The 23,125-nt window shown below is 38.9% G+C and overlaps 1 protein-coding gene across 1 annotated transcript in view; it reads right to left on the bottom strand.

Annotated features, from left to right (window-relative positions):
- arid5b (AT-rich interaction domain 5B) overlaps positions 1-23,125 on the bottom strand; it is a 67,867-nt gene that overhangs the window by 35,375 nt on the left and 9,367 nt on the right. Inside the window, exons 3-4 of the mRNA XM_026354143.1 lie at positions 22,347-22,581; positions 2,755-2,985 (exon numbers count right to left, since the gene is read on the bottom strand). Coding sequence (XP_026209928.1) covers positions 2,755-2,985; positions 22,347-22,581 — 466 coding nt within the window. The remainder of the gene's footprint in view (positions 1-2,754; positions 2,986-22,346; positions 22,582-23,125) is intronic.

The raw sequence follows: 23,125 nt of genomic DNA, 5'->3' as shown, positions 1-23,125 counted from the left end.
TATAAACAAAAACTGTGTCATTCCCCGTGAGGAAAGCAGCTGCAGGGGTGACAGGCGATGCTGAACATGAATATGGATCACAGGACTAAAGATCTGGTAACTGATGGTCCAAAAAGAAAAAAATCAAGTATACTGGTGGTGACGTGGATAAAAAAAAACATGAATACAGATAGAGTCACTGTCATATCAGGAATATATAACTTATAATGACCTTAAATATTGAGGACGTTAAAGTCATTGCGAACATACTGTACGAGCAGGCTGACAGAGAGCGCTGGTGTTTTGTTATTCATCACTAGAAATGTAGATAAATCAATCTGTTGGTCATTATATCACAAATGTATGCATCATTATAACGTATATACACTTACAATAATGCTGAAAGCAGATGATTAGATATTTTTTAACAATACTGTACCAACAGGCTTGCTGAAACTCTGCAATAGCATTATTTTTTCCTGAGCCTTCTCGCCTTCTCTACCCCCTGAGGTAGACTGACACACTTTCATGAATTAGCCCAGACAAGACGGACGGCTATTAGAACTGCCACAGCAGATTTGGCTGAATCCAAAAGGTCAGAATTAGCATTGAGGGAAACACAAAAGAAAGTCCTGAAATTGTTCCCTAGATCAATTTTAAACTCTTTAATATTTCACATCTGTGCAGTATTACTTGTAACATGTGCACAGTGCTGGTATTTATCCTAATAAAGGTGAATTTAATATGTCGTTTATAGCCGTTTTTACATTCAGAGTCTGTAAATGGCAGCAGGACTTCGCTCGGCAGCTGTGTACGTTTCCACGTGCATATGTGCAAACATTCATGTTGTGTTTGTGCCTATAAGTAAGACACCCCTGGGGCCCCAGTTCAGAGTGAAGGAAATTACTTAGCTCTGCTGTTTTGAAACAAATCACAACCAAGTCTCCTAGCAGCAATTCAAGCTGAAATAAAAGCCTGCTTCAAACCTAGTAAACCGTCATGTGAATAACATTAGAAATCTTAGTGCCTTAGTCAAAAAAGTAGAACTCCCTTAGGCTCTGAAAATAAACCTTTAGCTTAAATGTGGCTCACAAAGGAATGGCATTATTGAGCCAAGTGAATGAGCAACAGCCGCCACAGGATGTTAGCGTTACTATTCATAACTTATTTTCCTATGCCTAAAACCGTTTTCCCTTCTGGTCTCACCTCTGCTGCTCTCTTAAAACGCAATTACCTTCTGGCAAATTTACAGGAAAAGAAAAACAATGACTTTTGACCAGAGGAGCTGTTACAGTGAATGTCAAACTGATGCTACACAAAAGCCCGCTGAGCTCTACTGTGCTACTGAGCAGAGGAAATATAAAGAGACATGAATCACATTATTCTTTTGTTTTATCCCAACTCGAGGTTAATAAAATGTGTGGATTCATGAGCGGCAGGGAAAGCACAGCGAATAGCAAGTAGACATGTTCCAGCACTTCAGAATTCCTCACTTTAACCACAGAATGCTTTTCATAGGTGTGACTAGTGGGAATGTTTGTACGGGGGTCACTTGTGTTCATAAACAGAAAGACCCCTCTGAGGACAAACAAAGTGAAACTAGATCACAAATATATTAAAAAAAGCAAATGGTGGTTTAATTACATTATATTTGTCTTAATTAACTGAACCATGTGGGCAATGATGAGTTATAACTCTAATAAAACTACAGCACACAAACTAATGTTCTTTACACAAACTCGACTTACGGCTACGGAAAATGTCTGGAAAACATCAAATGTGATCCACTTTTTTAAATCATTACCTTTTACATTTATTACATTCAAAGCCAAGTCAAGCAACCATTCTTATAAAAGCCTCTCCACCCTTTAGGTTGTTTCCACGTTGCTATAGAAAAAAGATTTATGTTTTATTCCATGCATTCTTCTTCCTTGTCAAATGTGGTGCCTACATTACCCAAAATGCAACTAGAACACCGGCTGGTGGGAGATTTAAAGATTTGTGTCATGTTAGCGACGGTTAATGTAGCCTTGAGCTGGTCGCCTCAAGCAGAGATGAGGAGTGGGCAATGGAGGTCTGGCAAGTTCACTTCTTTTTAACTCGACATCTGCTGATTTTTATTTCTTTTTTCCATTTCCAAAATTGTAGACTTCAGCCTCAAGGCACTTTAAGCAATTTATCAGATTTTGTGCAACTCCCCCTGGAGCTACAAAAGGCTTTATGCAAATTTCTCCACATATACAGTACAGTAGTACTCCACCAGAGCTGTAAACAGACTTTGATGTGTAAAATCAGTGCATTTCTCTTTAAAAACTCACTGGACTATCTGAAAAATGCATTTCCACAAAGACATGGTTTGTGTTTTTTCTCAGCACATCAAATGCTGTTATTTTGGACATGGGGATGTTTTTAACAGCAACTTTTCTTTGCCCTTTCATGGTCTCAATTTTGATAGAAAGTCCTCAAACAAATTAAAATTTTTATGAACTCAAGAATGTTTTTGGGAATTTCACACAGTGGAACCAGACTTCTTGGCCCAAAAAGTGCCCAAACTGACCATTTTCCACTTGAACAAATAGTCAGGGTAACCAAAATGACATAATTGACTGTGAGAATGAGCTTTAAGCACAGGCTTATATTTAGAGCTCATGACATGAGTTTGATTTGCAACACTCCAAATACCGTAAACGCCTCTGTTAATGCTGCTGGCATTTCAGATGAGCTAATATCACTTATCTAAAAGGCTACAATCAAATCTCCAGCCGCCACACTCACCAAACTCGTCACAGATGCTCTCATTCTGCAGCAGGGTGGGGTGTTCAAAGGTGTCCCGGCAGTACAGGATCCTTGTGTTCCCGCCCAACGCAGCAATGCCGCCCAACGCCAGCACGGTGTGGTCGATGAGCAGGGACGACGGTTGCTCTCTGAGCCGTGCCAAAACGGAGCGGTAGCGGCAATACTGGGGGTAACTGAGGACCAAAACCTTCCGGCCATCCTCCTCCTGGCCTGGAAAACACAAAATAGAAACAAAGTCAGAAGGTCCAAAGAGATTATAAACAGTTGAACTTGTGGGCAATTTGGGAACGTTTCGGGAAGTCCTGTAAGACTTGTAAAGAATGGAAGCACTGAATTTTAGAGGACACATTCACTCTTCTGTTTCTTGTCAGATTTTATTACTTCATTCCCTCTCATGGATCATACTTGGCTACTATTATATTCTGGCACATTTATAGCACAGTGCTGAGAATATACTTAAACTCTTAAACTCTGTAGGTTTCACTGAAAGGTTCATTAATTATCTTAATGTTAAAAAAGTCTCTCTCATACAACTTGACTTTCTATTGCAGCAATTTGGGCTGTTGTTTGTTACTTTAAATAGCTTTCGTGAAACTCACACACAATTTCCTAGAGGTAATAATGCACTTCAACAATGACAGAGCTCACTTTCACATCCACTGAACGAATATTTTATGTCGCTGGGCAGGATGTTTGAAATGATGTCAGTGTGACAAGAGGAATGTCAAGAACTACTATGTACACATGCTATTTTGACTGACAAGGCATTTTAACAAGCAGGCTGAAGCTTGGGAAATCCTTGGAGCAATTTAAAGAAGGAAAGTGTGAATAGGTGTTTGCACGAATACCCCTGAGTGTGAGTGTGTGCATGTGTGTGTAGCCTAACTAAGTAGGATGTCTTTCTGACTACTGACCTTGTTACCCTACAACCCTCAAAATGTCTGAATCTGTTTATACATGCTGGAAAAATACAGTAGTTCATGAACGTGCTTTAGAGCGACAGCTCCTAGTTGTGCTTTCGTGTGTGGTTTCTAATGTGGGTGTGTAATTAATATTCCACTGATACTAAAGCATTATCACCTGTGACAACGAAAGACATCTCTTCTGTTGTTCGGGGAGCCTCTGAAAAGGGACTACAGACTAAGCTGACACAGTAAACCGCCATAAAAGCCAGGAGGAAATGCTGATCAGTGAATGAAATTGTTAATATTTTACTATTACAGTGCCAGGTAAGAACAAGACAAAGAGACTCCAGCCACTCTGGGACCTCTGTGAGGCTGTGTGTAGGTGCAGCAGTGCTTTGATTTAAATGCTTTTCAGCATGTTTACCATGATTTCACAGTTTATCATAAGGGGGACGTGAATTATTAGTTTTTCCTGCTGTGATATTTCAGCCTGGGCCTCAGTATGTGACATCAGAAACTATAGGATAGAAATCAAATACATGCAGGTTTCTTTAAATTATAAATTCTGTTACAAATCCAGAATTTAACATAATACATGAAGCGTTCTGATCTGTTTCACATAAAGCGTATATTTGATTTTGTAGAATCTTTATTTAGCTTTTGTAAACATCCCTATTTCTGTACTGTAGGCAAATAACAAAGAGGCTTTAAGGCTATAAGTTACTGATAAGGATTTAAATAACAGTTTTTATACAGCTCTACTTAATTATAACAGAAAGCATCTCTTACCACCCACATAACACAGATATAATAATCTATAACTTTTAACTTAATTACATGTTCTGTTATTATTACTGATACAGCAGCAGAGGAAACTCGTTAGGTAATAGAGCCAGTTAGAATCAGATGAGACATTTCTTATTCTACTGGATTCATAATTTCCCCTGCATGACTCTGTGGGAACCGAACCGTATGTTCAACTAAATCTGAAAATCTGTTTTACACTATTGTCATAAAACAAGCCTAACTCGTTCTCCCCCATATATCGTCATCATGACTTCACAGACAAAGAATTATTTCACAATCTAGGCCGGCAACATATGATTTTCATTAGTGATTCGTCTTTTGATTATTTTCTCTAACATAACATGATTAATCCTTCAGTCCCTAAAATGTCTCACAAGGTCTCACAATTTTAGAAGCTCAAATCAGTATTTTAGGTATTTTTGGCTTAAATGATTAAGTGAATTTGAAAAATAGTTCCAAATTAATTTTATGTTGATCGACTAATCTAATAATTAAAAAATCAACTCTAAAATAATATCAAGATCAAGATATATTGTATTGTCCCCTTAGGGAAATTGTCTTGGGTTCACTATATCAGTACAGTAACTACATGCATCTCCCATCAACTCAATAAAACAATAATAATATTCAATAAAATAGATAAATGAATATGTGACATGATAAAATAAGGTGTCTCTGGTTCAAAGTCCTATTGATATTACTGTACTGCTCATACAATGTTTTAAATATTGCACCACAGTTATTATAAAACGAGACAGGCTGCACAATGACTTAATGTTGGACAAATCCACAGACAAATTCTGTATTTGCTCTGTACCATAAGAAACCAGTTAGCGTCACATTTTGCTTTTACAGTCTGTTGTTTAAAGGGGCAGTGCTCATATTTTTATAGCTCACAAAGCCAACAACACGGATCAACAGCTGATGAAGCAGAATTAGGCAGTTTGGAACATGATTTTTATATAAATTATTCACTTCCCTTCGACATGACATTCATGGAAATTTCTGCTGGTATGTTAATATTTCAGGAGTGGCTAACTAACAAACAAATAAACAACAACAACAACAAAAAACAAGCTGTTTAAACATGTTTCTTTTAAAAATGCATCTCCTTCCTTCTGTGTTATTTTATCAAGCTGGAAGCTGATAAAATCGCCTAAATGTGCAGCAGAAACGGGGCAGGAAGGATACCATTCATAACGTATTTACAGCAGCTGCATTCCTGACAATCAGAATAATTAGTTCCACTGTACTCCAATATGACAACGACTTCAAAAGAAATTATTAAAACCACTCAAACAGCACACTCACCCAATGTGGAGATAGCCCCAAGATGTATAAACACACCATATTCTCACCATTCTTGCATACATGCACATGCATTTCACACTGCAGACACACACATTCATCAAAGATTGCGGCAGACGTCGTATGCAATTACAGCTCAGAGGTAGAGCAGGCTTTGTTTCAAAATGTCAGGGATTTTATTGTAAGCGGTCACCGTCAGACCTGCTCTTTCTCCCGAGGACCCTCACAGCATTTCACTTGATTAGATTCAATTTGGAAAGAGAGCTGCAGGGCATTAATAACTGTATGACGGTGTTGCAAAGTTGGTGTGTGTGTGACAATGCATGTAATATACACTGAGCGTATGTACACTTTAAAAACTCTTTTTGTTCTTACAGCACGACCTTTCAAAATAAAGGACGTCCTTATCTTTAAGCTTTCTAATTGGTTTGGGCTGTGGCTGCATCACTGGAGAGCTGGAAGACATTGTGAGAACATTATGCAATTTGTTTCTCTCTTTCTCTCTGGATCTCTTGTCACTTTTCCGCTTCTGCCTGTTCATCCTCTCTTGGTGGCAGTATAGCATGTTGATCAAACAGCTGCGGTGCAGCAGATTATTTTCAGAACAGGCTGTAAAGCACCTGACCTCATAAACTACAATAGGGTCAGGGTCATAACTGCTCTACAGGACAGCTAATGTTACAGCCAGTCAGTGAGTGCAGCATTCAATAAATTGAACTGATTAAAACTAATAAAGTACGCAAACAGTTAAAGACTGCGTCTGCAGACATGTAATAATCTAGTAATCTAATGCTAAGTGTACACATAACATTAGCCTAAAATAATACAAACTGAGTGAATTTCCCTGAATCCTTGTGAAACTGGTTTTCTCAGGAGTCATCTGGGTGTGTTTACTAGTTCTACTTCAGTGTACAAATATTTTGCCATTTCCAGCCCTGTGTCCTGTCAGTGCCCTAACTTTGTATACGTGCAGTGTAGTTGTTTCAACAACATTACTATATATAATTTCTCTATATATATATATTCCTGGATTTATAAACTAATCCAGCAATATAAAGCAGATTAAGGAGGAATGTTGTTTTCAACAAGCACGGACAGAATTACTGTATGACGTATGGTACATAGTTTGGGAACCATAAATACTTGTTCTGATTTTGATTGACGTTTAGTCATCTTGATCAGTTTTCTTATGACTTGTTGTTATTGCTTCTAGTAGCAGGGTAAGCGGCATTAGCTAAGTGAAGACAGACATTGAGAATTTGAAGTCTAAAAAGTGACTATTTCGTTTGGAAATCAAAGCTGATGCTTAGTAGAAAGAACAAAAAGTAGGGCAGACGTTAACATACAGCGTGTCTTGTCTTATTCAAGAGTCTGGGAGCAGAACTTTGTTCAAGCTGTAGACACCTCATGGATGACTGAGTGACTCCAGTAAAAACTGTATTAGTATAATGTAACCAGGATGTGACAAAGGCATGAATGAGTTTCAGTACGTCTTGAGATGACAGGATGGAGCTGATCTTACTAACATTCCCGAGATTAAAGAAGCATGTCTGAAACAGATTTATAATACGCAAACTGAAATGCAAAATGGAATCCAATTTTTACATTTTCAGACACAAGCATGACATGACTAGAGCACGACTCTAGAAATTACTGAGCTGCTTGTGCAACAAGATCACGACCAATGGTTGAAATGTATGTTTCAACTTAAGGTCTGAGGGAGGAGGACAGCGATATAAAATGGACGTTTTATTAAAACCATTTGACACATGAGAGTAATAATAAAATACATGAGAGTGTTTCATATTCATTCAAACATACTTGTCTTGTTTTGAACAAAGTTGACATTAAAGAAACTGTACAGTAAAACAGTACAATATGTTACTAGTGTGGCTTTGTAGGATTGTGCTTTGTTATGAATCACAACCCAAGGGATAAGACAGATGCCACACATATGAAACTCAAAGAAAGCTTTATGTGTCGATTCTCTGAAAACAAAAGTATACAAACATCTGTCACTCAGGTGCAACAATATCATTCTTCCAGCAGCTCTTTTAATCAAAAGCGTTACAAGCACAGATGGCGAGCAAAGCGCAGTGAACAAAATGAGTAGTTATTCGGCAGAGCTTTTTTTTTTTTTTTACTTATTGATCTGAAGATGTGAAAAACGACGACTATACAACAAGAAGAAATAAGCCAGAGGCTTCTTTTTCTGGAGTGCAGTAGTTCCTACTTAAAGAACCATACTGCTGCTTTTCATTGTGCTGATTTCCGGGCTTCCAAGCAGCCATTGTTTTCTATTCACAACTGTGTGAAAAACAACTAGCAGAGCCTTTAAATTAGCTAACAATACATTTTGGTAATCCATCACAGAGAATCAATGAAATTTCTCCTTTGATGGTGTGTTTAAGGACATTTGAAAGCCGTTGCCAAATAACATGCTTTTAATGCAAAACATGATGAAATTTATTATTCATCATGCTATTCACAACATCTCAGGCTCCCGTCTGTCTACAAACATGTGATTCCTCGGAAAATAATGCATGAATGAGATGATTTTAGCAGCTGACTTTTCTTTGTAGCTTCTCATCCTGGAACACATAAACACATGAATATCACCAATAGGAGGTTTTAGGTTGATTTTGCTGATATGAAATAAAAGCAGGTCTGAAACAGTCAGTTTAAAATGAGCTCCTGCTTTTCAAATGTGATGATTTGCTAATGTTCCTACAAGGACAGCACTTTCTTTGCATTGTGGGTTGAATCGCAAAAGATATTTTACACTATATTGACCCATTTCAAGCACTTAATGACATTTTTGTTGAATTAACTGTGAAGTTAATCATCTAATAAAAATAAGTTGCAGCCACATAGATTTATCTATGACTACAATGTGCTGTAACATGTGCGCAAGTCTGGTTCATAAACAGGATAAAATTATATTCAGTAGGGTCAGGGTGCAGGCCTATCTGTGGCGGGAGGATTTCAGTGAGCCAGCTCTTCCCGTGAGGACTATTGCTTAATAAAAAGAGAAGCAAGGAGACTGTACTGTAATGTACACGCTACACTGTACACACTGAACGAAACTAAACTGGAAGCAGGTATGAAGAGAACAAGTTCTGACATTACATTATATCCAAAAGAACTAAAGAATATTTTGTGTAATTAGAACAAAAGAATCATTTTATTGTTTCTCTGCCATAACAAGCATGATAAATGACTCGCCATAATCTCAGAAATGCTGCATACGACATGAAACTCATTAGTTGTGGTTGAAGCAGATGCTCCAGCTGGTTGAATTGTTATTGCAATGTTAGATTAAACATCACTGAAATCATTGAATTTCAAAACAGAAAAATAAAAAGGATGATCTACGGCTGCATGTCTGAGATTCTCTGCTTGTTGTGGAGCATTTCTGTTGTGGTTCTGAAAGTTGGGAATAAAACTAGTCGTAATATGAGGGCTGTTGACAGTTAAAAACAGATCTGTGCTGGCTAATTAAAAAGTAAATGTGACTCATGTAAACTGTGTCATTTACATTTAACCAAGCTTAAAAATATTCCAACTGCCCACAAGCTTTGACAAGATCTTTCAGGCAAGTGTGTTCATTTCTCTTGTCACAGACGAGTAGGAAAAAAGCTGAAAACCATTACTCTCATGCTCTCTGTCACCCGCTGCAGTCCTTAAATCACTCACTCGGCTCAAATTTGCTGTTGTCAACATTTCCACATTATCTGCTCGGCCAAGGAATTTACTGGATCCCCCTGCTGCTTTGCAGGGCTGGTGAGAAATGGTTGGGCATGTAACCCAGAGCCAATAATGTCACTTTGATATTTGATGTTTTTCTACCTTATTTAAACAGGCAACACCAAAAAAAAAAAAAAAAAAAAAATGTCCAAAAGCTTTAAAAATAAGGATAATGTAATTCACTAGTAGAGAAAAGCAGAGAGAAGACAGCTCTTGTTTGGCATTCTCACTTCATCCTGCAGGCTCTCTGCTTTGTGCTCTGTATTGATCCCTGAGCTCGCCCTGTTTCAATTTAGCCTCTTCTCATAATATATAACACATCTCTGATTCATCCACCTCCTCTCTCGCGCTCTCACTTCTCAATGAAGGGACACAACACTGAGTGGGGACCATATAAGAAGCAGCAGGCGTCCGATCTGGCTATCGGTTTCATGTTATTGAAACCTGACCAAATGAAGAGGGAACAGCATCTGTCAGTGACACCAAATGGAAATGATGCATCGGGGGGAGGGGGGCAACTTTGTGTTTCCTACGAATATAGAATTACAATACAATAAATTAGTCGAATTTGCATGATTCACCGCTTGTCCAATCTGTGAATGACTACGCTACCTTGGATAAAACAAAATGTGCTAGAACATTTCACTAATTACAAGCTACTCTGTGCTGTAAACAAAATCACATTAATCACGCGGAGGATGCAGCATCAATAAATCACTACACTGGAGTAAAACAAAGCAAAGCAATCACACAGTGTGTCACTAACACTTAGCTGATTCTGCTCAAAGGGAGCGAAAATGGAATAATATTTCACATTTATTTAATGGATGTGCGCAGAATAACATACAGTGTTTGCAAATGATTCAGTGGCCGTTCATCATCAACATCACATCAGTCACACACGCTGACTCGCCTTTCCCCTGCTCGTCATGTCAGCTGCAAGCTGTGCTCCTAAATACAATGTACACAACATGCATTTAACACTGTGAAAATCTAAATTAGGACTCTCAAACTACAGCAGCTCATATAGCTCAAATTCATTAAGATTATATTCTCTTTATTTTTATTTCACGACGTAGCAAATATGTGCAAGTCACCTATAAAGCAATAAAACTGGTGATAAATCCAATAAGGTTAAAGTTAAAGCTGCATAACGCATTAGTTTTTATTAAAGATTACATTAATAGTATGTGACAATCCCACAGACTATCACTGCAGCTATTCTCAGCTCAACTAACCCTTTTATGAGCCACGTTTCAGTCTCATCACGCAGCCAGCAGCCGTATTGAAGAAACAGCACTTAAAACCCACTGTACACTACCTGCTCAGCATCACACAACTAAGAAACACATGTAATAACCAGCTGAACACGATGCAGAATCTAGCAGCTGTCTCCAGATTTGGTGGAGACCAAAGCGAAGCAAAAAGAAGAGCGAATGCAAATTTCATTTATCGTGTGAGCAGAAAGAAAATTTATGATATGTATGTTTACAATGACAATAACAACTAACTGCCCATTCCTCAGCTTAATATGTTGGAAACAATCCTAGTTGTGTCTGTATAATTCACTTAAATACACAATTTATTGACACTGGCTGACTTGAATCTGTGTTTTTGTTTATCAACTAAGTAACTGTTCAGCCTACAATCTCAGACAAACAGATGATGAAGCAGGTTTGACTGAAAAATGGAACAGTAGCTGTGTGTTATGCCATACTTTGGCAAAAATAAAAACTGGAACACAATCAGTTTACAAATGTGAGGTGGAGAAGTAGTTTAAATGCTGCAGGACAGGTTTGAGACGGTGAATCAACTGTACTCGTCAAGCTGATTATATCTGCTGTTGTCTGACATGTTTTCTGATCTGATATTGAAAATATTCAGTGAGTATCAGATGCAATGGGAGTAGCATGACTGTTAAAGGCTATATTCACAGTGTGCTAATTCGAAGAGAATTGATGGTGTGGTAAGAGAATCATATTCTCACAAAAGGGCACACTAACACCCAGAGGAAATGTTCTATTGAAGTTGTACAGAGGGCAGAGAGAAAATGAGAATAACACACACACACACATGCAGAGTAATATACATAGAAAGAGAGAGAAAGAGAGCCCTCCATGCATGCTGTCTCCTGTTCTTAATTATAGTAAAGCACTAAAGTGCCTCATTCATTTGAGCAGGGTGGGGCGGTGGCCTGTGACAAAGAAAAAAAAAAGAAAAAGAAAAAGAAAGAAACGTTTATGTAATTTTCACCTCAATTTATTCAAGTGTGCAGCACAAGGATTGAGGACACACAGCTATGCATACAACAACAAGCACACACACTAACCGCCACATTCATAAGATGTGTACACACACATATATAAACACGGAGAAAATTCAACTTCCCTCCACTTAATTCCATCCCAGATGTTCTTGTGGTTGGCAGTAGGGGGGCGAGGCGAGGGGGGCGTACCGCATTTTGCAAAAACACACACCCATATTAAATGTTTTCAGTTAAACAGTTGAGAAGAGGAGAGAAGAGAAGAAGAAACAAGAAAACAACACAAGCACTTTCCTCCAGTTGATTTATGTGATTCTATTACATTAAACATTCTTTCCCCTGAGCAGGCTCAGCTCCCTAGCAACCATTTCCCGCAGCCCTAATGTGTCTGGCACGGGGCCAGTGAAAGCTGCCTGCCTTATTGATTGCCAGATTGAAAAGTTTGCATTTAATAGGTCCTGTAATACATGAAGGAATTATTCAGAGGGGCTCCTTGTCAAAAACCCAAATTGGTTCTTTTGACTATCAAAAAACAACAGGGGCCTCGTAACGGATGAACTAGAAGGCTCCAGAGGGCCCCTTTTTGTGCATGAGATGACATTATACATAGCTTTGGTCCCTTAGAGTTATTACAGTCAAGGGGAAGGAGAGTTGAAGACATGATTACTACGAGGTTAGAGGCCGATTTGTCGTTTAATATGAGAAAGACAAGTTTGTGCTGTAGCGGTCCCCTTTTGTATGGTGATAGATTGGCCCTAAACACTGCTCGCTGTCTGGTCCCCGGCTGCATCCTGACTAATGAAAGACTACTTCTGGCTTTTGGGGGTCAATCCACTTATGGCACAGTCAATTCTGAGAGTAAAAACAAGCTTCTCTGCGAGAACCTAAAATGTGCAAATACCACAGGGAGCAAATTTAATCAGCTATCTTTGGTTGCAGAACTACAGCTGGCTTTTGACTACACAAACAAGTGAAACTCCTCTCCACGTCTCTTTCTCGCTCCTCAAACCAGCTTAAAAGCTTTTACAAGCAGGTGATGATACTCTATCTGCTATGACGGCCACTCTCATTTGTCACAGAGCTCTGTCCGACACAAACTCAATTGAGCAGCTGTGATCAGAGATTTCAGAGGTTGTCGCCAACAGAGACAAAGGGAGGCACATTAAAGTTCGCTCGACTCAGCTTGTTGTAGCAGACAGCATTACAAACCTCACATATCCTTGTTCTGCAGAGTGAAACCGATGACATGTTTGGCTTTAAATGTATCTTTAATGGGACAGCAAGTTCCCATTTGAGTGAGTTCTGTGGGAAGGTTACAGCAAAGGAGGGAAAGGGAAAGAAAAAACACATCTTATCAGGAGATTGGGAATTGGGTCAGGCTAGGAATTACATGCCATTCTAGATCAAAGTTGCCGTGTGTATTTCCTCAAAGAAGGGCTGCTCATTATCAACTCTGACTTATTTCTCGGGGCGTGCACTATGTAAAAGGACATGATTTGATATGTTTTCACTAAGAGAATGAAACAAAAAAAAGATCAGGAGGAGGAAAAAATGTAATACTAGCAGCTATTTGGGACAGGCATGTTTCCCAATGGTAAAATTGTAATGAGAACGAGAAAGGAGGGTGTGTGTGAGTGTTTGCTGAAGATGTTTGGGGGGGACTGTCATTCAACATGGCTCTATTGTGAATTCCTGTCATTATATAAGAACCTCTCTCTCTCCCTCTATCATCAGATCAGTACGGAGGAGGAAGGCTTTAAATAAACAGCCCGTACAGTTAAGCCAACTGGAACCCTTTTCAATAATTACATCCAGCACAATACTCAATTTACATTGCATTTATTTAGCTGGAGGACTTGACAATGTGGCAGAGAAAAGAGTGACATTAGCAGCAGATGATAACAACTAGAGCAGTACGCTCCCCAAGGGGAGACGTTTTAGTCTGTGGCTTAGAGGGAGACTTTACAGATAGCAATATGTCATTAAAAACCAGTGCCATCTGTTCACATTTCTTGTTTATGTGCTGTTATGGATCTAAAGCATATTGAACATACAAAAGCAAATCCCCGAAATGCAAACTGTAGGATTTTCTTTACTTTGCTGTGCAATTAGTAGTGATTATACATTCTAACAGCACCACAAAAAAGGAAACAGCAACCACTAACAATTGTTTTCTCTCCACAAGCCCTAATGATCTCTGTTTGAAGTTTCCCCAGCTTAGTCCTGCACAAACTGCTTTCACAAGGCTGCGGTGTTATTCATGTGACATACACAGTATCTGGCTAAACAAGCAGGTAATTTCTGATAAACTGTGACCAGCTTGGCTTCAAACTCGCTCATTCCAGAGTACAGAACGCAGCCTCTGATGTGGCAAACCGCCGCTTTACGAACAGAGCAGTAATCACTGTAATGCAGCACATGCACCGTTTGTAGCTGCTTGTCTCACATTGCACGGGAAAGATAAGAACTTCAGTGGCAAATATCCACTAGCTGCGATAACAAGTTTATGCTCGCTGGTCATTCATGCCAAACAAATGCGTCTTATTCCTTGCATTAAGCTGAATATGAGTTGAAAATAACAGTGGGGGACGTCTTTGTTTATGTGCCCGCTTTGTTTATTCTTCTGTTTGTCATTTTATTTTGTGAAATTCATCCAAGGACTGCTATGTATTATGTATAAAGTACAATACAAATGAGAAGTATGAGAAAATAAATTGTAGAAAATGATTTAACAAAGGCTTCTGCTGTTTGCAGATGATGTTTTTTCTTACATTCAGTAATTATCTCCAGTAACAATAAATCAAAGCTGTACTTACGTGGTAACATAGTGATTCTGTGACTAGACTATTGTTAACTTTAGATATCATCCTGTGACACATCCAATGAAACAACATCTTTTCCCTGAGTTATGGCTGGGGGGGAAATCAGGGGAAAAAACACAACTGGCTGAATGCCTCTCATTTTGCCAAGTGCTCCTCAGGCCAGTACATAACAAGGAAATGGACTGACAGGTTGAGAAAGAGGACAGAGAGGCATCAATGATCTATTGTCTGCAGCCAAACGCTCCTTCCAGCTCCTCTGGCACTCGATATATCAAAGAAACCAAAATATATTACACCATCTGCACTGAGATATTTTACAAATACAAATTATGTCATTTGTATTTCTTTGGCTTAATAAAAGCATTAGGAGCAGTTATGTACTGAAGAAAGTATGTGAGAGTATGCAGCAGCACACACACACACACACACACACACACACACACACACACACACACACACACATACACACAGCTCCCACCAAAGGTCTGGAATCTATCAAAGCCCCCATTGCAATTACCTTTCAATGCAGGAAAAATGCATTACCTCTGTGCTGTGAAATGAACACTATGTTATTCCTACAAGGCTAGAAGTCTATCATCCATACTGTGTACAACTGTATATATCCTGCAGCCTGGCTCTGTGACCCTCTTACATCAGTTCTGCCTTACAGATTATGACAGATATAAAGTAAATGTTGAGAAGCTGATCTGCAATCAGAGGCGAGAGCTATTTTTAGCTTGGCTCAGGTCTGACTCAAAGTGTTTTTCCAACACTGTAATGCTAAGTTGGAATTAAATGGGTATTTAATGTGAGAGTTCATTTGCTCAAACACCCGAACATACTGTAGAAGATATTATTATCAATGTGCACAGTTCAGCCGCAAACCATGAAAGGAAAAATGTGTGAAAAGCGAATCTTGTCTTTGTTGTTGACGCCAATATCAACTGAAACGTATCTGTATTTTGTAGATTTATTTCTTAAAAGATAATGCAGTATTCTGAATCACGTTCATGTGCCTTTGTCTGACACAGTTAAACACATGCTGAATTGCATTATTGTAAAAATACTATGCATCATATTTTACAATATTTTATATGTATAAGAAATTGTCAAATAAATGTAATTAGTTGTTAAAATTAGCATTTTTATGTACTTGGGTAAATTCCTTTCACAATCCTCATATGTTTTTTTAATACAGGTTTGACTTTCAAGTCCTTTTGATATGCACAACGGGCTTCCAGAAGAGGACAGTTTTACATGCATTCATAAAGCAGATGGACTGGCATGCTTGTAAAATATGCAGAGTTATTAACTGTACAATCTGTGATGCCTAGAATGCCTACTGAGCAGCACAGAATCATCCATATCTATTTATCTGAAGGCAGAATGTGAAACTGTCAGGCAGAAAGAAACATACCAAGGAGCCATGTACAAAAGGCATTACTGCACTGAAATATTAATGTTGCTGTAATACTTGAAATGAGCATCATTTTGACAAAGACGAATACAGAAACCTCTCCAAGAGGAGGGGATTGGGTAACACTTAAGTATGAGTCAGAGTGTTAAGTAGAACTGGCAGGCAATTTGTTTAAGAAAAGAAAGCAAATGTTCCTCAATCAACACACAATCTCTGATTAAAAGTCTCAAGAAAAAATATTTGATGTAAAACGAATATCTAGAAATGTGTTGTCATCAAAGAACCTCACTCCCTTTTTGTCTGTTTATGCCTGGCAGAGGTCCCATCAATGGCATCTCCGCTGTTCCAGACCTGACTAATGGAGAGAGGAGAGACACAACTGTTGTTTCAGACATGGCTAATGGAGAGACGAAGCTCTTCATTTCCTCTGAGGCCATTCTCATTGTTTAACCATGCACCAGCATTCAGCCTTCTCCCTTGCGCAAGCCGAAAAACACATTATGTGACATTCCAGAAATAAAATAACACAAATTATTAATGAATATAGCTATCGAAAGAAGCTGAATTTGATTACTTTGCGAGTCATAACAGGATATAGCTTGTGTATTGGGTGGTCTCTCTCTCTCTCTCTCTTGCTCTCTTTTTCTCTCTCTCTCTCTCTTTTTCTTGCACAGTGTGTCTTACCCTCTCTCTCTCCCATTCAAATTCGAGGCATGCTCAAACATCTAATAGATTTTTCCACCCCGGCACACAATTTACTGCTTACAGATTTAGAATTCTCTGGCTTCCGGCCAGGCCACAGTCAGAAGGGAATTAATGATATGAGCACATCAGTGAGGAAAAACAGCTTGTGATTCTCTCTCCTACAGGTCTGAGGATAATGAAGAAGATACTGCCATAACCCCCACCCCTCCAAAAAAGAAAAAGAAACATACCGGAGAAGGAGAGAACGAGGGGAGGGTTGAGAGAGGCACATAATCAATACAAACACTCCATTAAATTACTTCTAAAGGGATTTTGGACAGTTTGTGGAATTAGTTCTGCGGAAAAAGCAGAAGGGGAAGCAAATATGTTTGAGGGGCGGAAAGCAAACAAGTGCAAACGATACAATCTGCCACATATTCTGAATGGAGGAGTACAGTGGCAGCGTGTCTTACAAAAAGCATGGCATTCTTTCTCTGTCAGAGTCACAACATACCATTATTCTTGTAACACCATAACACATTCTCTTTATCTTTTCCAAGAAACCGCTTACTCCTTCCCACGTTGCAGTCCAAACATAAAACATTTTCATGTGTGATAGTGACTCAAAGTCCCAAATATTGTTCTGTATTGTCACCAAGACAAATCAACCATGAGAAGACAGCATCTGTCTGTTTCCTTATCACCAGTTCCTACCCGCATAAACATTCAGGGACGCTCTGAACAGTCTCTGAAAAGGGACAGAATCTACCCTCTCCATCAAATTGAAATGTTCCGACTGAAATATTGTTGGGATATCAACTCGGGTATATGTGCCAAGTCTGGCATACAGATCAGATGTTGCTTCAGAGGGAAATACAGTGGTTCTATGTGAGTGGGCGAGGCTGTAAAGAGTCTTGAAATGCAGTGATATCACTCTGTGCCTCACTAGCCCTCTACACCTTCCAGCTCAATCAATATAACTTTAGCTCTGATCACATGTTTCACAGTGTCCCACTTTCAAATTACAGTACACACTATTGCTAAGCAGGGGTTGAAGAAAATCAAGTGTACTCAAAAAATAAAGGTCTGTATTATTACAGTACTTATTAAAAAATGTGTCATTTTTGAGTTTGCCATTACCAAATGCATAAAAGAAACTGAGGAGCTGCATATGTTAGATAGTGCACTGCCAATGAACCCTGCAGGAAAGTGATGGGAAAATGAATTTAATGCACTTAAAATAATGCACAGTAATGAAGATCAGATATTATGGATTAAAAAGAGAAAAAATCCATAATGTAACTCACAAAAAGGGTCTTTTGCTACAAATCTATCACGTCAAATTTGACTCTGGATATTGATGGAGATGCTGAATGAGAAACATCAATGAAAGTGCTGCATTTGCAGCTTTTCCTTTAGCAAAAAGCTGCACAAAGAACATCTCTTTCCTGGAATAATAAAAGCCGACCTTCATTTCCATCACTACTGAATATTCCATGAACACATGAATGTTTTCTGATATTTAATCCGTCACGCATCCTCCTGTTTAGTGTGATCCATTGTTTACATAGCGGGTTAAACCACAGGCTTTAGTATGACTCGCTGCAAGAGGCATCCACTATTTTATAAACAAATATGTGTAACAAACCCAATAATAATTTAAATTTTATGAAGTTTACTTTTCAGTAGGTGCCACAGTACAAAAGCAGAATAAAACAGTCGAGGAGAGTGGTTTCAATTTGCTATATACTTTTTCCTGTCTGGATGTCTTCTCTGAGAGCGCTGATCCTCACAGCATCGAGGGATGAAGCTGCTACCAATGATACTATAGGTGAGGGCAGGAGTCAGAAACACCATCTATGTCATAAGCTATGACCTTGTCTAATCCCTAGCATCATCTCAACTCACAATCTGCTCACTGGTTTGGTGAAAGACAAGACAGAAAAACCTATCGAGCTATTTTGTGAACAAGAACCATCCTTTGTGTGTTTATTATTATTGTTATTTTCCATCTACAGCTCTCTGTTTCTCCCTGCACAAGCCAACAAACTGTATCAGCAGATACAGCACACCAATGCTCAGCCTTGTAGTATATGACCAGAAACCAATTTCAGTAGGCAGCAATGAAAAAAGAAAAGAATCAGGCCAGTTCTCTGGGGAGAGATAGAAGGGCAGAATGTAAACTTCCCCAGCAAGCCATCCCTGGAGGACCGAACTGTAAAAAGAAGCTCTAATGCTCCCTTCAATACAAGATAAACTGAGTGGACAGTTTGCATTACCTGATTAAGTGAATTACATTACAGATTACATCATTACTGCAAAACACAGTACATCACGCTGCAGAAAAATGTAGCAGTCCACTCTTTAGAATGTAATTCAGTTAAATTATTTTTATACAGTTTGTTAAACGCAAGTAAATATGTCTTTGTCAAATGTGGACCACAAGGAGACTGGTTATTGAGTTTTAGCTACTGCAAATCCTTCAGAAAAAGATGCAACAACCCATACTTAAAGGAATAGTTTGACATTTTGTGAAGTGCACTTATTCTTATCCTGCCAAGAGTTAGATAAAAAGATTAATACCACTTTCTGCATCCAGTGCAGGTGCAGGCAGGTGCAGTTAGAAGATACTGTAATAACAAAAGCTTACAGGAATGGAGGTAGGCAGGTTGAGGCAAAAAAAAAACAAAGTTAGGTAACAAGAATCAGGCCAAAGCTCAGAAACAGATCACGGGCAGGATGACTCAAGTCCACTAAAGGAAAGGATTTGTTATTCTGAGCGACAGGTGAGGAGGTGGGTGTGAAAGTCATTGGCCAGGTGGTGAACGTGGAGTGTCCCTTTCAGGTGAAACACAAAACAAACACAAGTGGGAGAAACAAGAAACAGTCCACAACATTGAATCAAACAAACCAGATAAGTTTAGTGCTGTAGCACTGTTGGCAGTGTCCCTGTGCCTTTAACAGACAGATGTCAGCTGTTTCTTTAACTTCAATAATAAATGACTGCAAAAAAATGTCCTCCTATACCAGTTCAGCCAGCCAGCCTCTTAAAACGCTGTGTCTCAAAGCCCGGCTTGAATTATGATACCAATCATCTCTCTGCCTCCCAGATTTTAGAGAAGCACAGCTGTCGATGCTGCAGGACAGCAGCGAAGGTCACTTGCGTCTCTAATTAATTACTTCGCTTTGTGTGGGCATCTTTGGTTTCAGTCTTTATGCATTTCTGAGGACAGAATAAAGCTCTGTTCACTGAGCAAACCATAATGCAGATCAAGAACGAATTAACAGTCATCCTGCTATTTGAGACACATTTGTCTCGTAGTATTTTTCATATGTTGCCTGTGAGACACAAATACATAACAGTGAACTTAATTCACATTGGCGGGGTGCCAGGAAAAGTTAGGATACGCGTTTGAAAAAAAAAAAAACAGCTTCCCTCGATAACAATGGCACACTTTATTGCTCTTTAGTTCACAATGGTTTTCTGTGCAGCTTGTGGTATTGCTGCAGTATCCTGTTATGGGGAACAATCCAATTCCTCTGACATAGTTACGGATCAGTCCGGGAATAACAATCAGCAAATATATCATCCCAGTAATAAAGTGAGCAGCTACTTCAGGCTGTTCTGTTTATAAATACAATTCAAAAAAGAGCATTTAGCTATGTCATAAAGAAGTCAGTTTCGTCAATGAGCCAACATATTACACAGAATTACAGACATTCAGCTACAGGACGCTACAGGGTACTTTTATATCTGATCTGCTGCTGCTGTGGCATGAATTTTTCATTTCAGCAGTCAGCAGCATTGCAGTAGCATATTTCAAATTTCTATGCAAACCCTTGCACAGAGTAACATGCATTTGCCTTGATGAATAAGTGCTCTCTCCCTCTCTCTCTTTCTCCAAAACTCTCTGCGCCCCTCAAATTGTTAGACTGTCAACAACCGACACACGCCAAAAATATAGTGAACAAACAAACAAATGATTAAGTGAGTGCAAACCACTGATTGTTCATGTGTAGCATTTGTGCATGTGTCTATTTTTATGTGCGTGTATGTGTATGTGTGTGTGTGTGTGTGTGTGGGTCTCTGGTGCCCTGCCAGAGTCTGAGCCTGTTCTGCTGAGTGGGCAGATTCTGTGGCGGAGTGTCCCATTGGAGTGACAAGTGCATTTAGAAACAGCCTGATGGAGTCATTAACGGCAGCGCTGCTCATTAGCAACACATGCACGCACGCACACACACACAACCCCCCGGTAACAATAGCGTCATTGTCAGGTTATTACACCAACAACTGAAAAATCTATAAAATCTAGACACTACAGCACATTTATAGAAAGCCATAATACGGAACATAATGTAATTTAATAAGCAGGGTGACACATTTATTTTTGAAAGCAAGCAATCACACAGACCCACATGCACAATCAAACTATATTGATTACTGGAATAAAAACAAAGCATCTATTATTGATCCCCTTTTGCTTTTTTTGTGTATGAGATTCAAGCAATGTCAAGTAACCAAGGGCATTACAGCATCACACAGAAACACATAACAGCTTCTATTCCTGGACAATCCTGAGCAGAAAACAGTACAAGAGTCATCAATAAACCACTCTTTTCTACAGAAAAGGGTTTGTATTTTTAAGCCCATAGCAGATTCACTTCCACATGGACTTAGGCATAAAATAATTATTTAAAAAAAGACTTAATAGAGGATCATAAAGCTAAAATTCTGGGTTTAATCACCAGGATGCATGCTTACAATGTGACAAGAGGTACTGTAATTGTAGCGGTATTTTTAGCCTATTTTGCTAAGCTATATAATACCATTATAATCAGTATTAGGCATTACATCACAGCATGTGAAAGAGAAGCAAATAAGTGCTTGAAAGGGAACATTATGTTCTTTCTGATTATTAGGCTCAAATGCCAGAGTTTCCCATTTGCATCAGATGAGTCATCCGCAGAGACATGCAGCTTTATGTTGGGAATGATTCATGGGTAATGCTGTAGTGAGACCCCAAGAGCATAGTGCAAGAATCAAACATTCAGTGACACTTAATGGTACTGTGTACATGATGAATACACCAGACAACCATTCAGACACACACAGCAATGATCCCTAAAGCTGCTGAGATACACAGCCAATTATGATCTGAACTGGTGGATAAGAAGGCATCAGAGGTGCTGTCGACGACAGTTTAGCGTGACTCAATTATTTAAGGCATTATAAGTTGAATTATGCGATTTTTGCAATGCTGTCTTTGTTGGTGTCACACTCAGAAAACAAGCCTGTTATACAATACTGTAGGATGGTAATGCGTTGGCAAACACACTGCCATTACCTCTAGCCTGCCTCTATTAGTGTGATTCTCAGCTCATTATATCGGGAGGAATTCCAACTACATACTGATGAATTACTCCAGTCAAGACAACACTTGTTAAACCAACCAAAGGACAATAAACATGGGCTGATTTATGGTGGAGACAGGACGCAAATACATAAACATTCAACACAGAGAAATTAGAAACACTGCAGTAACCTTTAGGAGTGCAGATCTGTTATAAAATAACCTCAAAACAAAATAAAATAAAATGAGGTTTCTGCTGAGACTCACCTAGCTGCGCCCTCTCCCTTTGAACATCCTTGAAGTTGAGTCCGCTGGTCAGGGTGCTTTCTCTGTAGCGGTGCAGGGCCTCCCGCCTCCCGTTGGTCCCCAGCTCTCGAAGCACTGAGGGTTTGAGAGGCTCCGCTTTCAGACCGTGGGCCCATCCTGAGAACTCTGGTACCGTCCACTTCACCAGATCCCCCAGCCGCACAATCACCTTCTCAGACACTGCAATTACCTCGTGCTGCAAGGAAAGGAAGGAATTACAATCAGAAGCACCACCACAAGCTGGCTGATCATTTACTTATGCCACACTTTAATGTTGCTAAACAGACACATAAGCCTTTCAAAACCAGATTTCTTCACGACTGAAGCTGAAATTGACTATTTAAAATGCTCGAGGAGATGCTACTTTTTGTGCCCACTCCTTCAACAAAGCATCAGACATTATCCTTTATAAACCAGCATTCAGATCAGAATATGTCAGAGTCTAAAATACCCACTTCAAGTACTGAAATAAAGAGATTAAAGAGAATAAATCCGCTATCAAAAGTATATTCAATCATTATAAAGATTTATTGCTTTATTATTACAGTTATATGGTTCCAATATTAATAGTATTGCATCATATTGGATCATCAGATAAGCATATGGTGTGTTTTTATGTCAAGTCATACTAATCTAATCTGCTTATGTAAAATATAATTGTCTAATAGGTGTAATAGAAATGACATGACAAATAAATATAAAGATCACAACAACTCAAGAAGAGTGCAAATACCTCAAAT

This window comes from Anabas testudineus, chromosome 15 (assembly GCF_900324465.2).
Source record: "Anabas testudineus chromosome 15, fAnaTes1.2, whole genome shotgun sequence".
Taxonomy (NCBI): Eukaryota; Metazoa; Chordata; class Actinopteri; order Anabantiformes; family Anabantidae; genus Anabas; species Anabas testudineus.
Note: the sequence above shows the minus strand (reverse complement) of the source record. Positions and strands in the feature narration are given on the sequence as shown.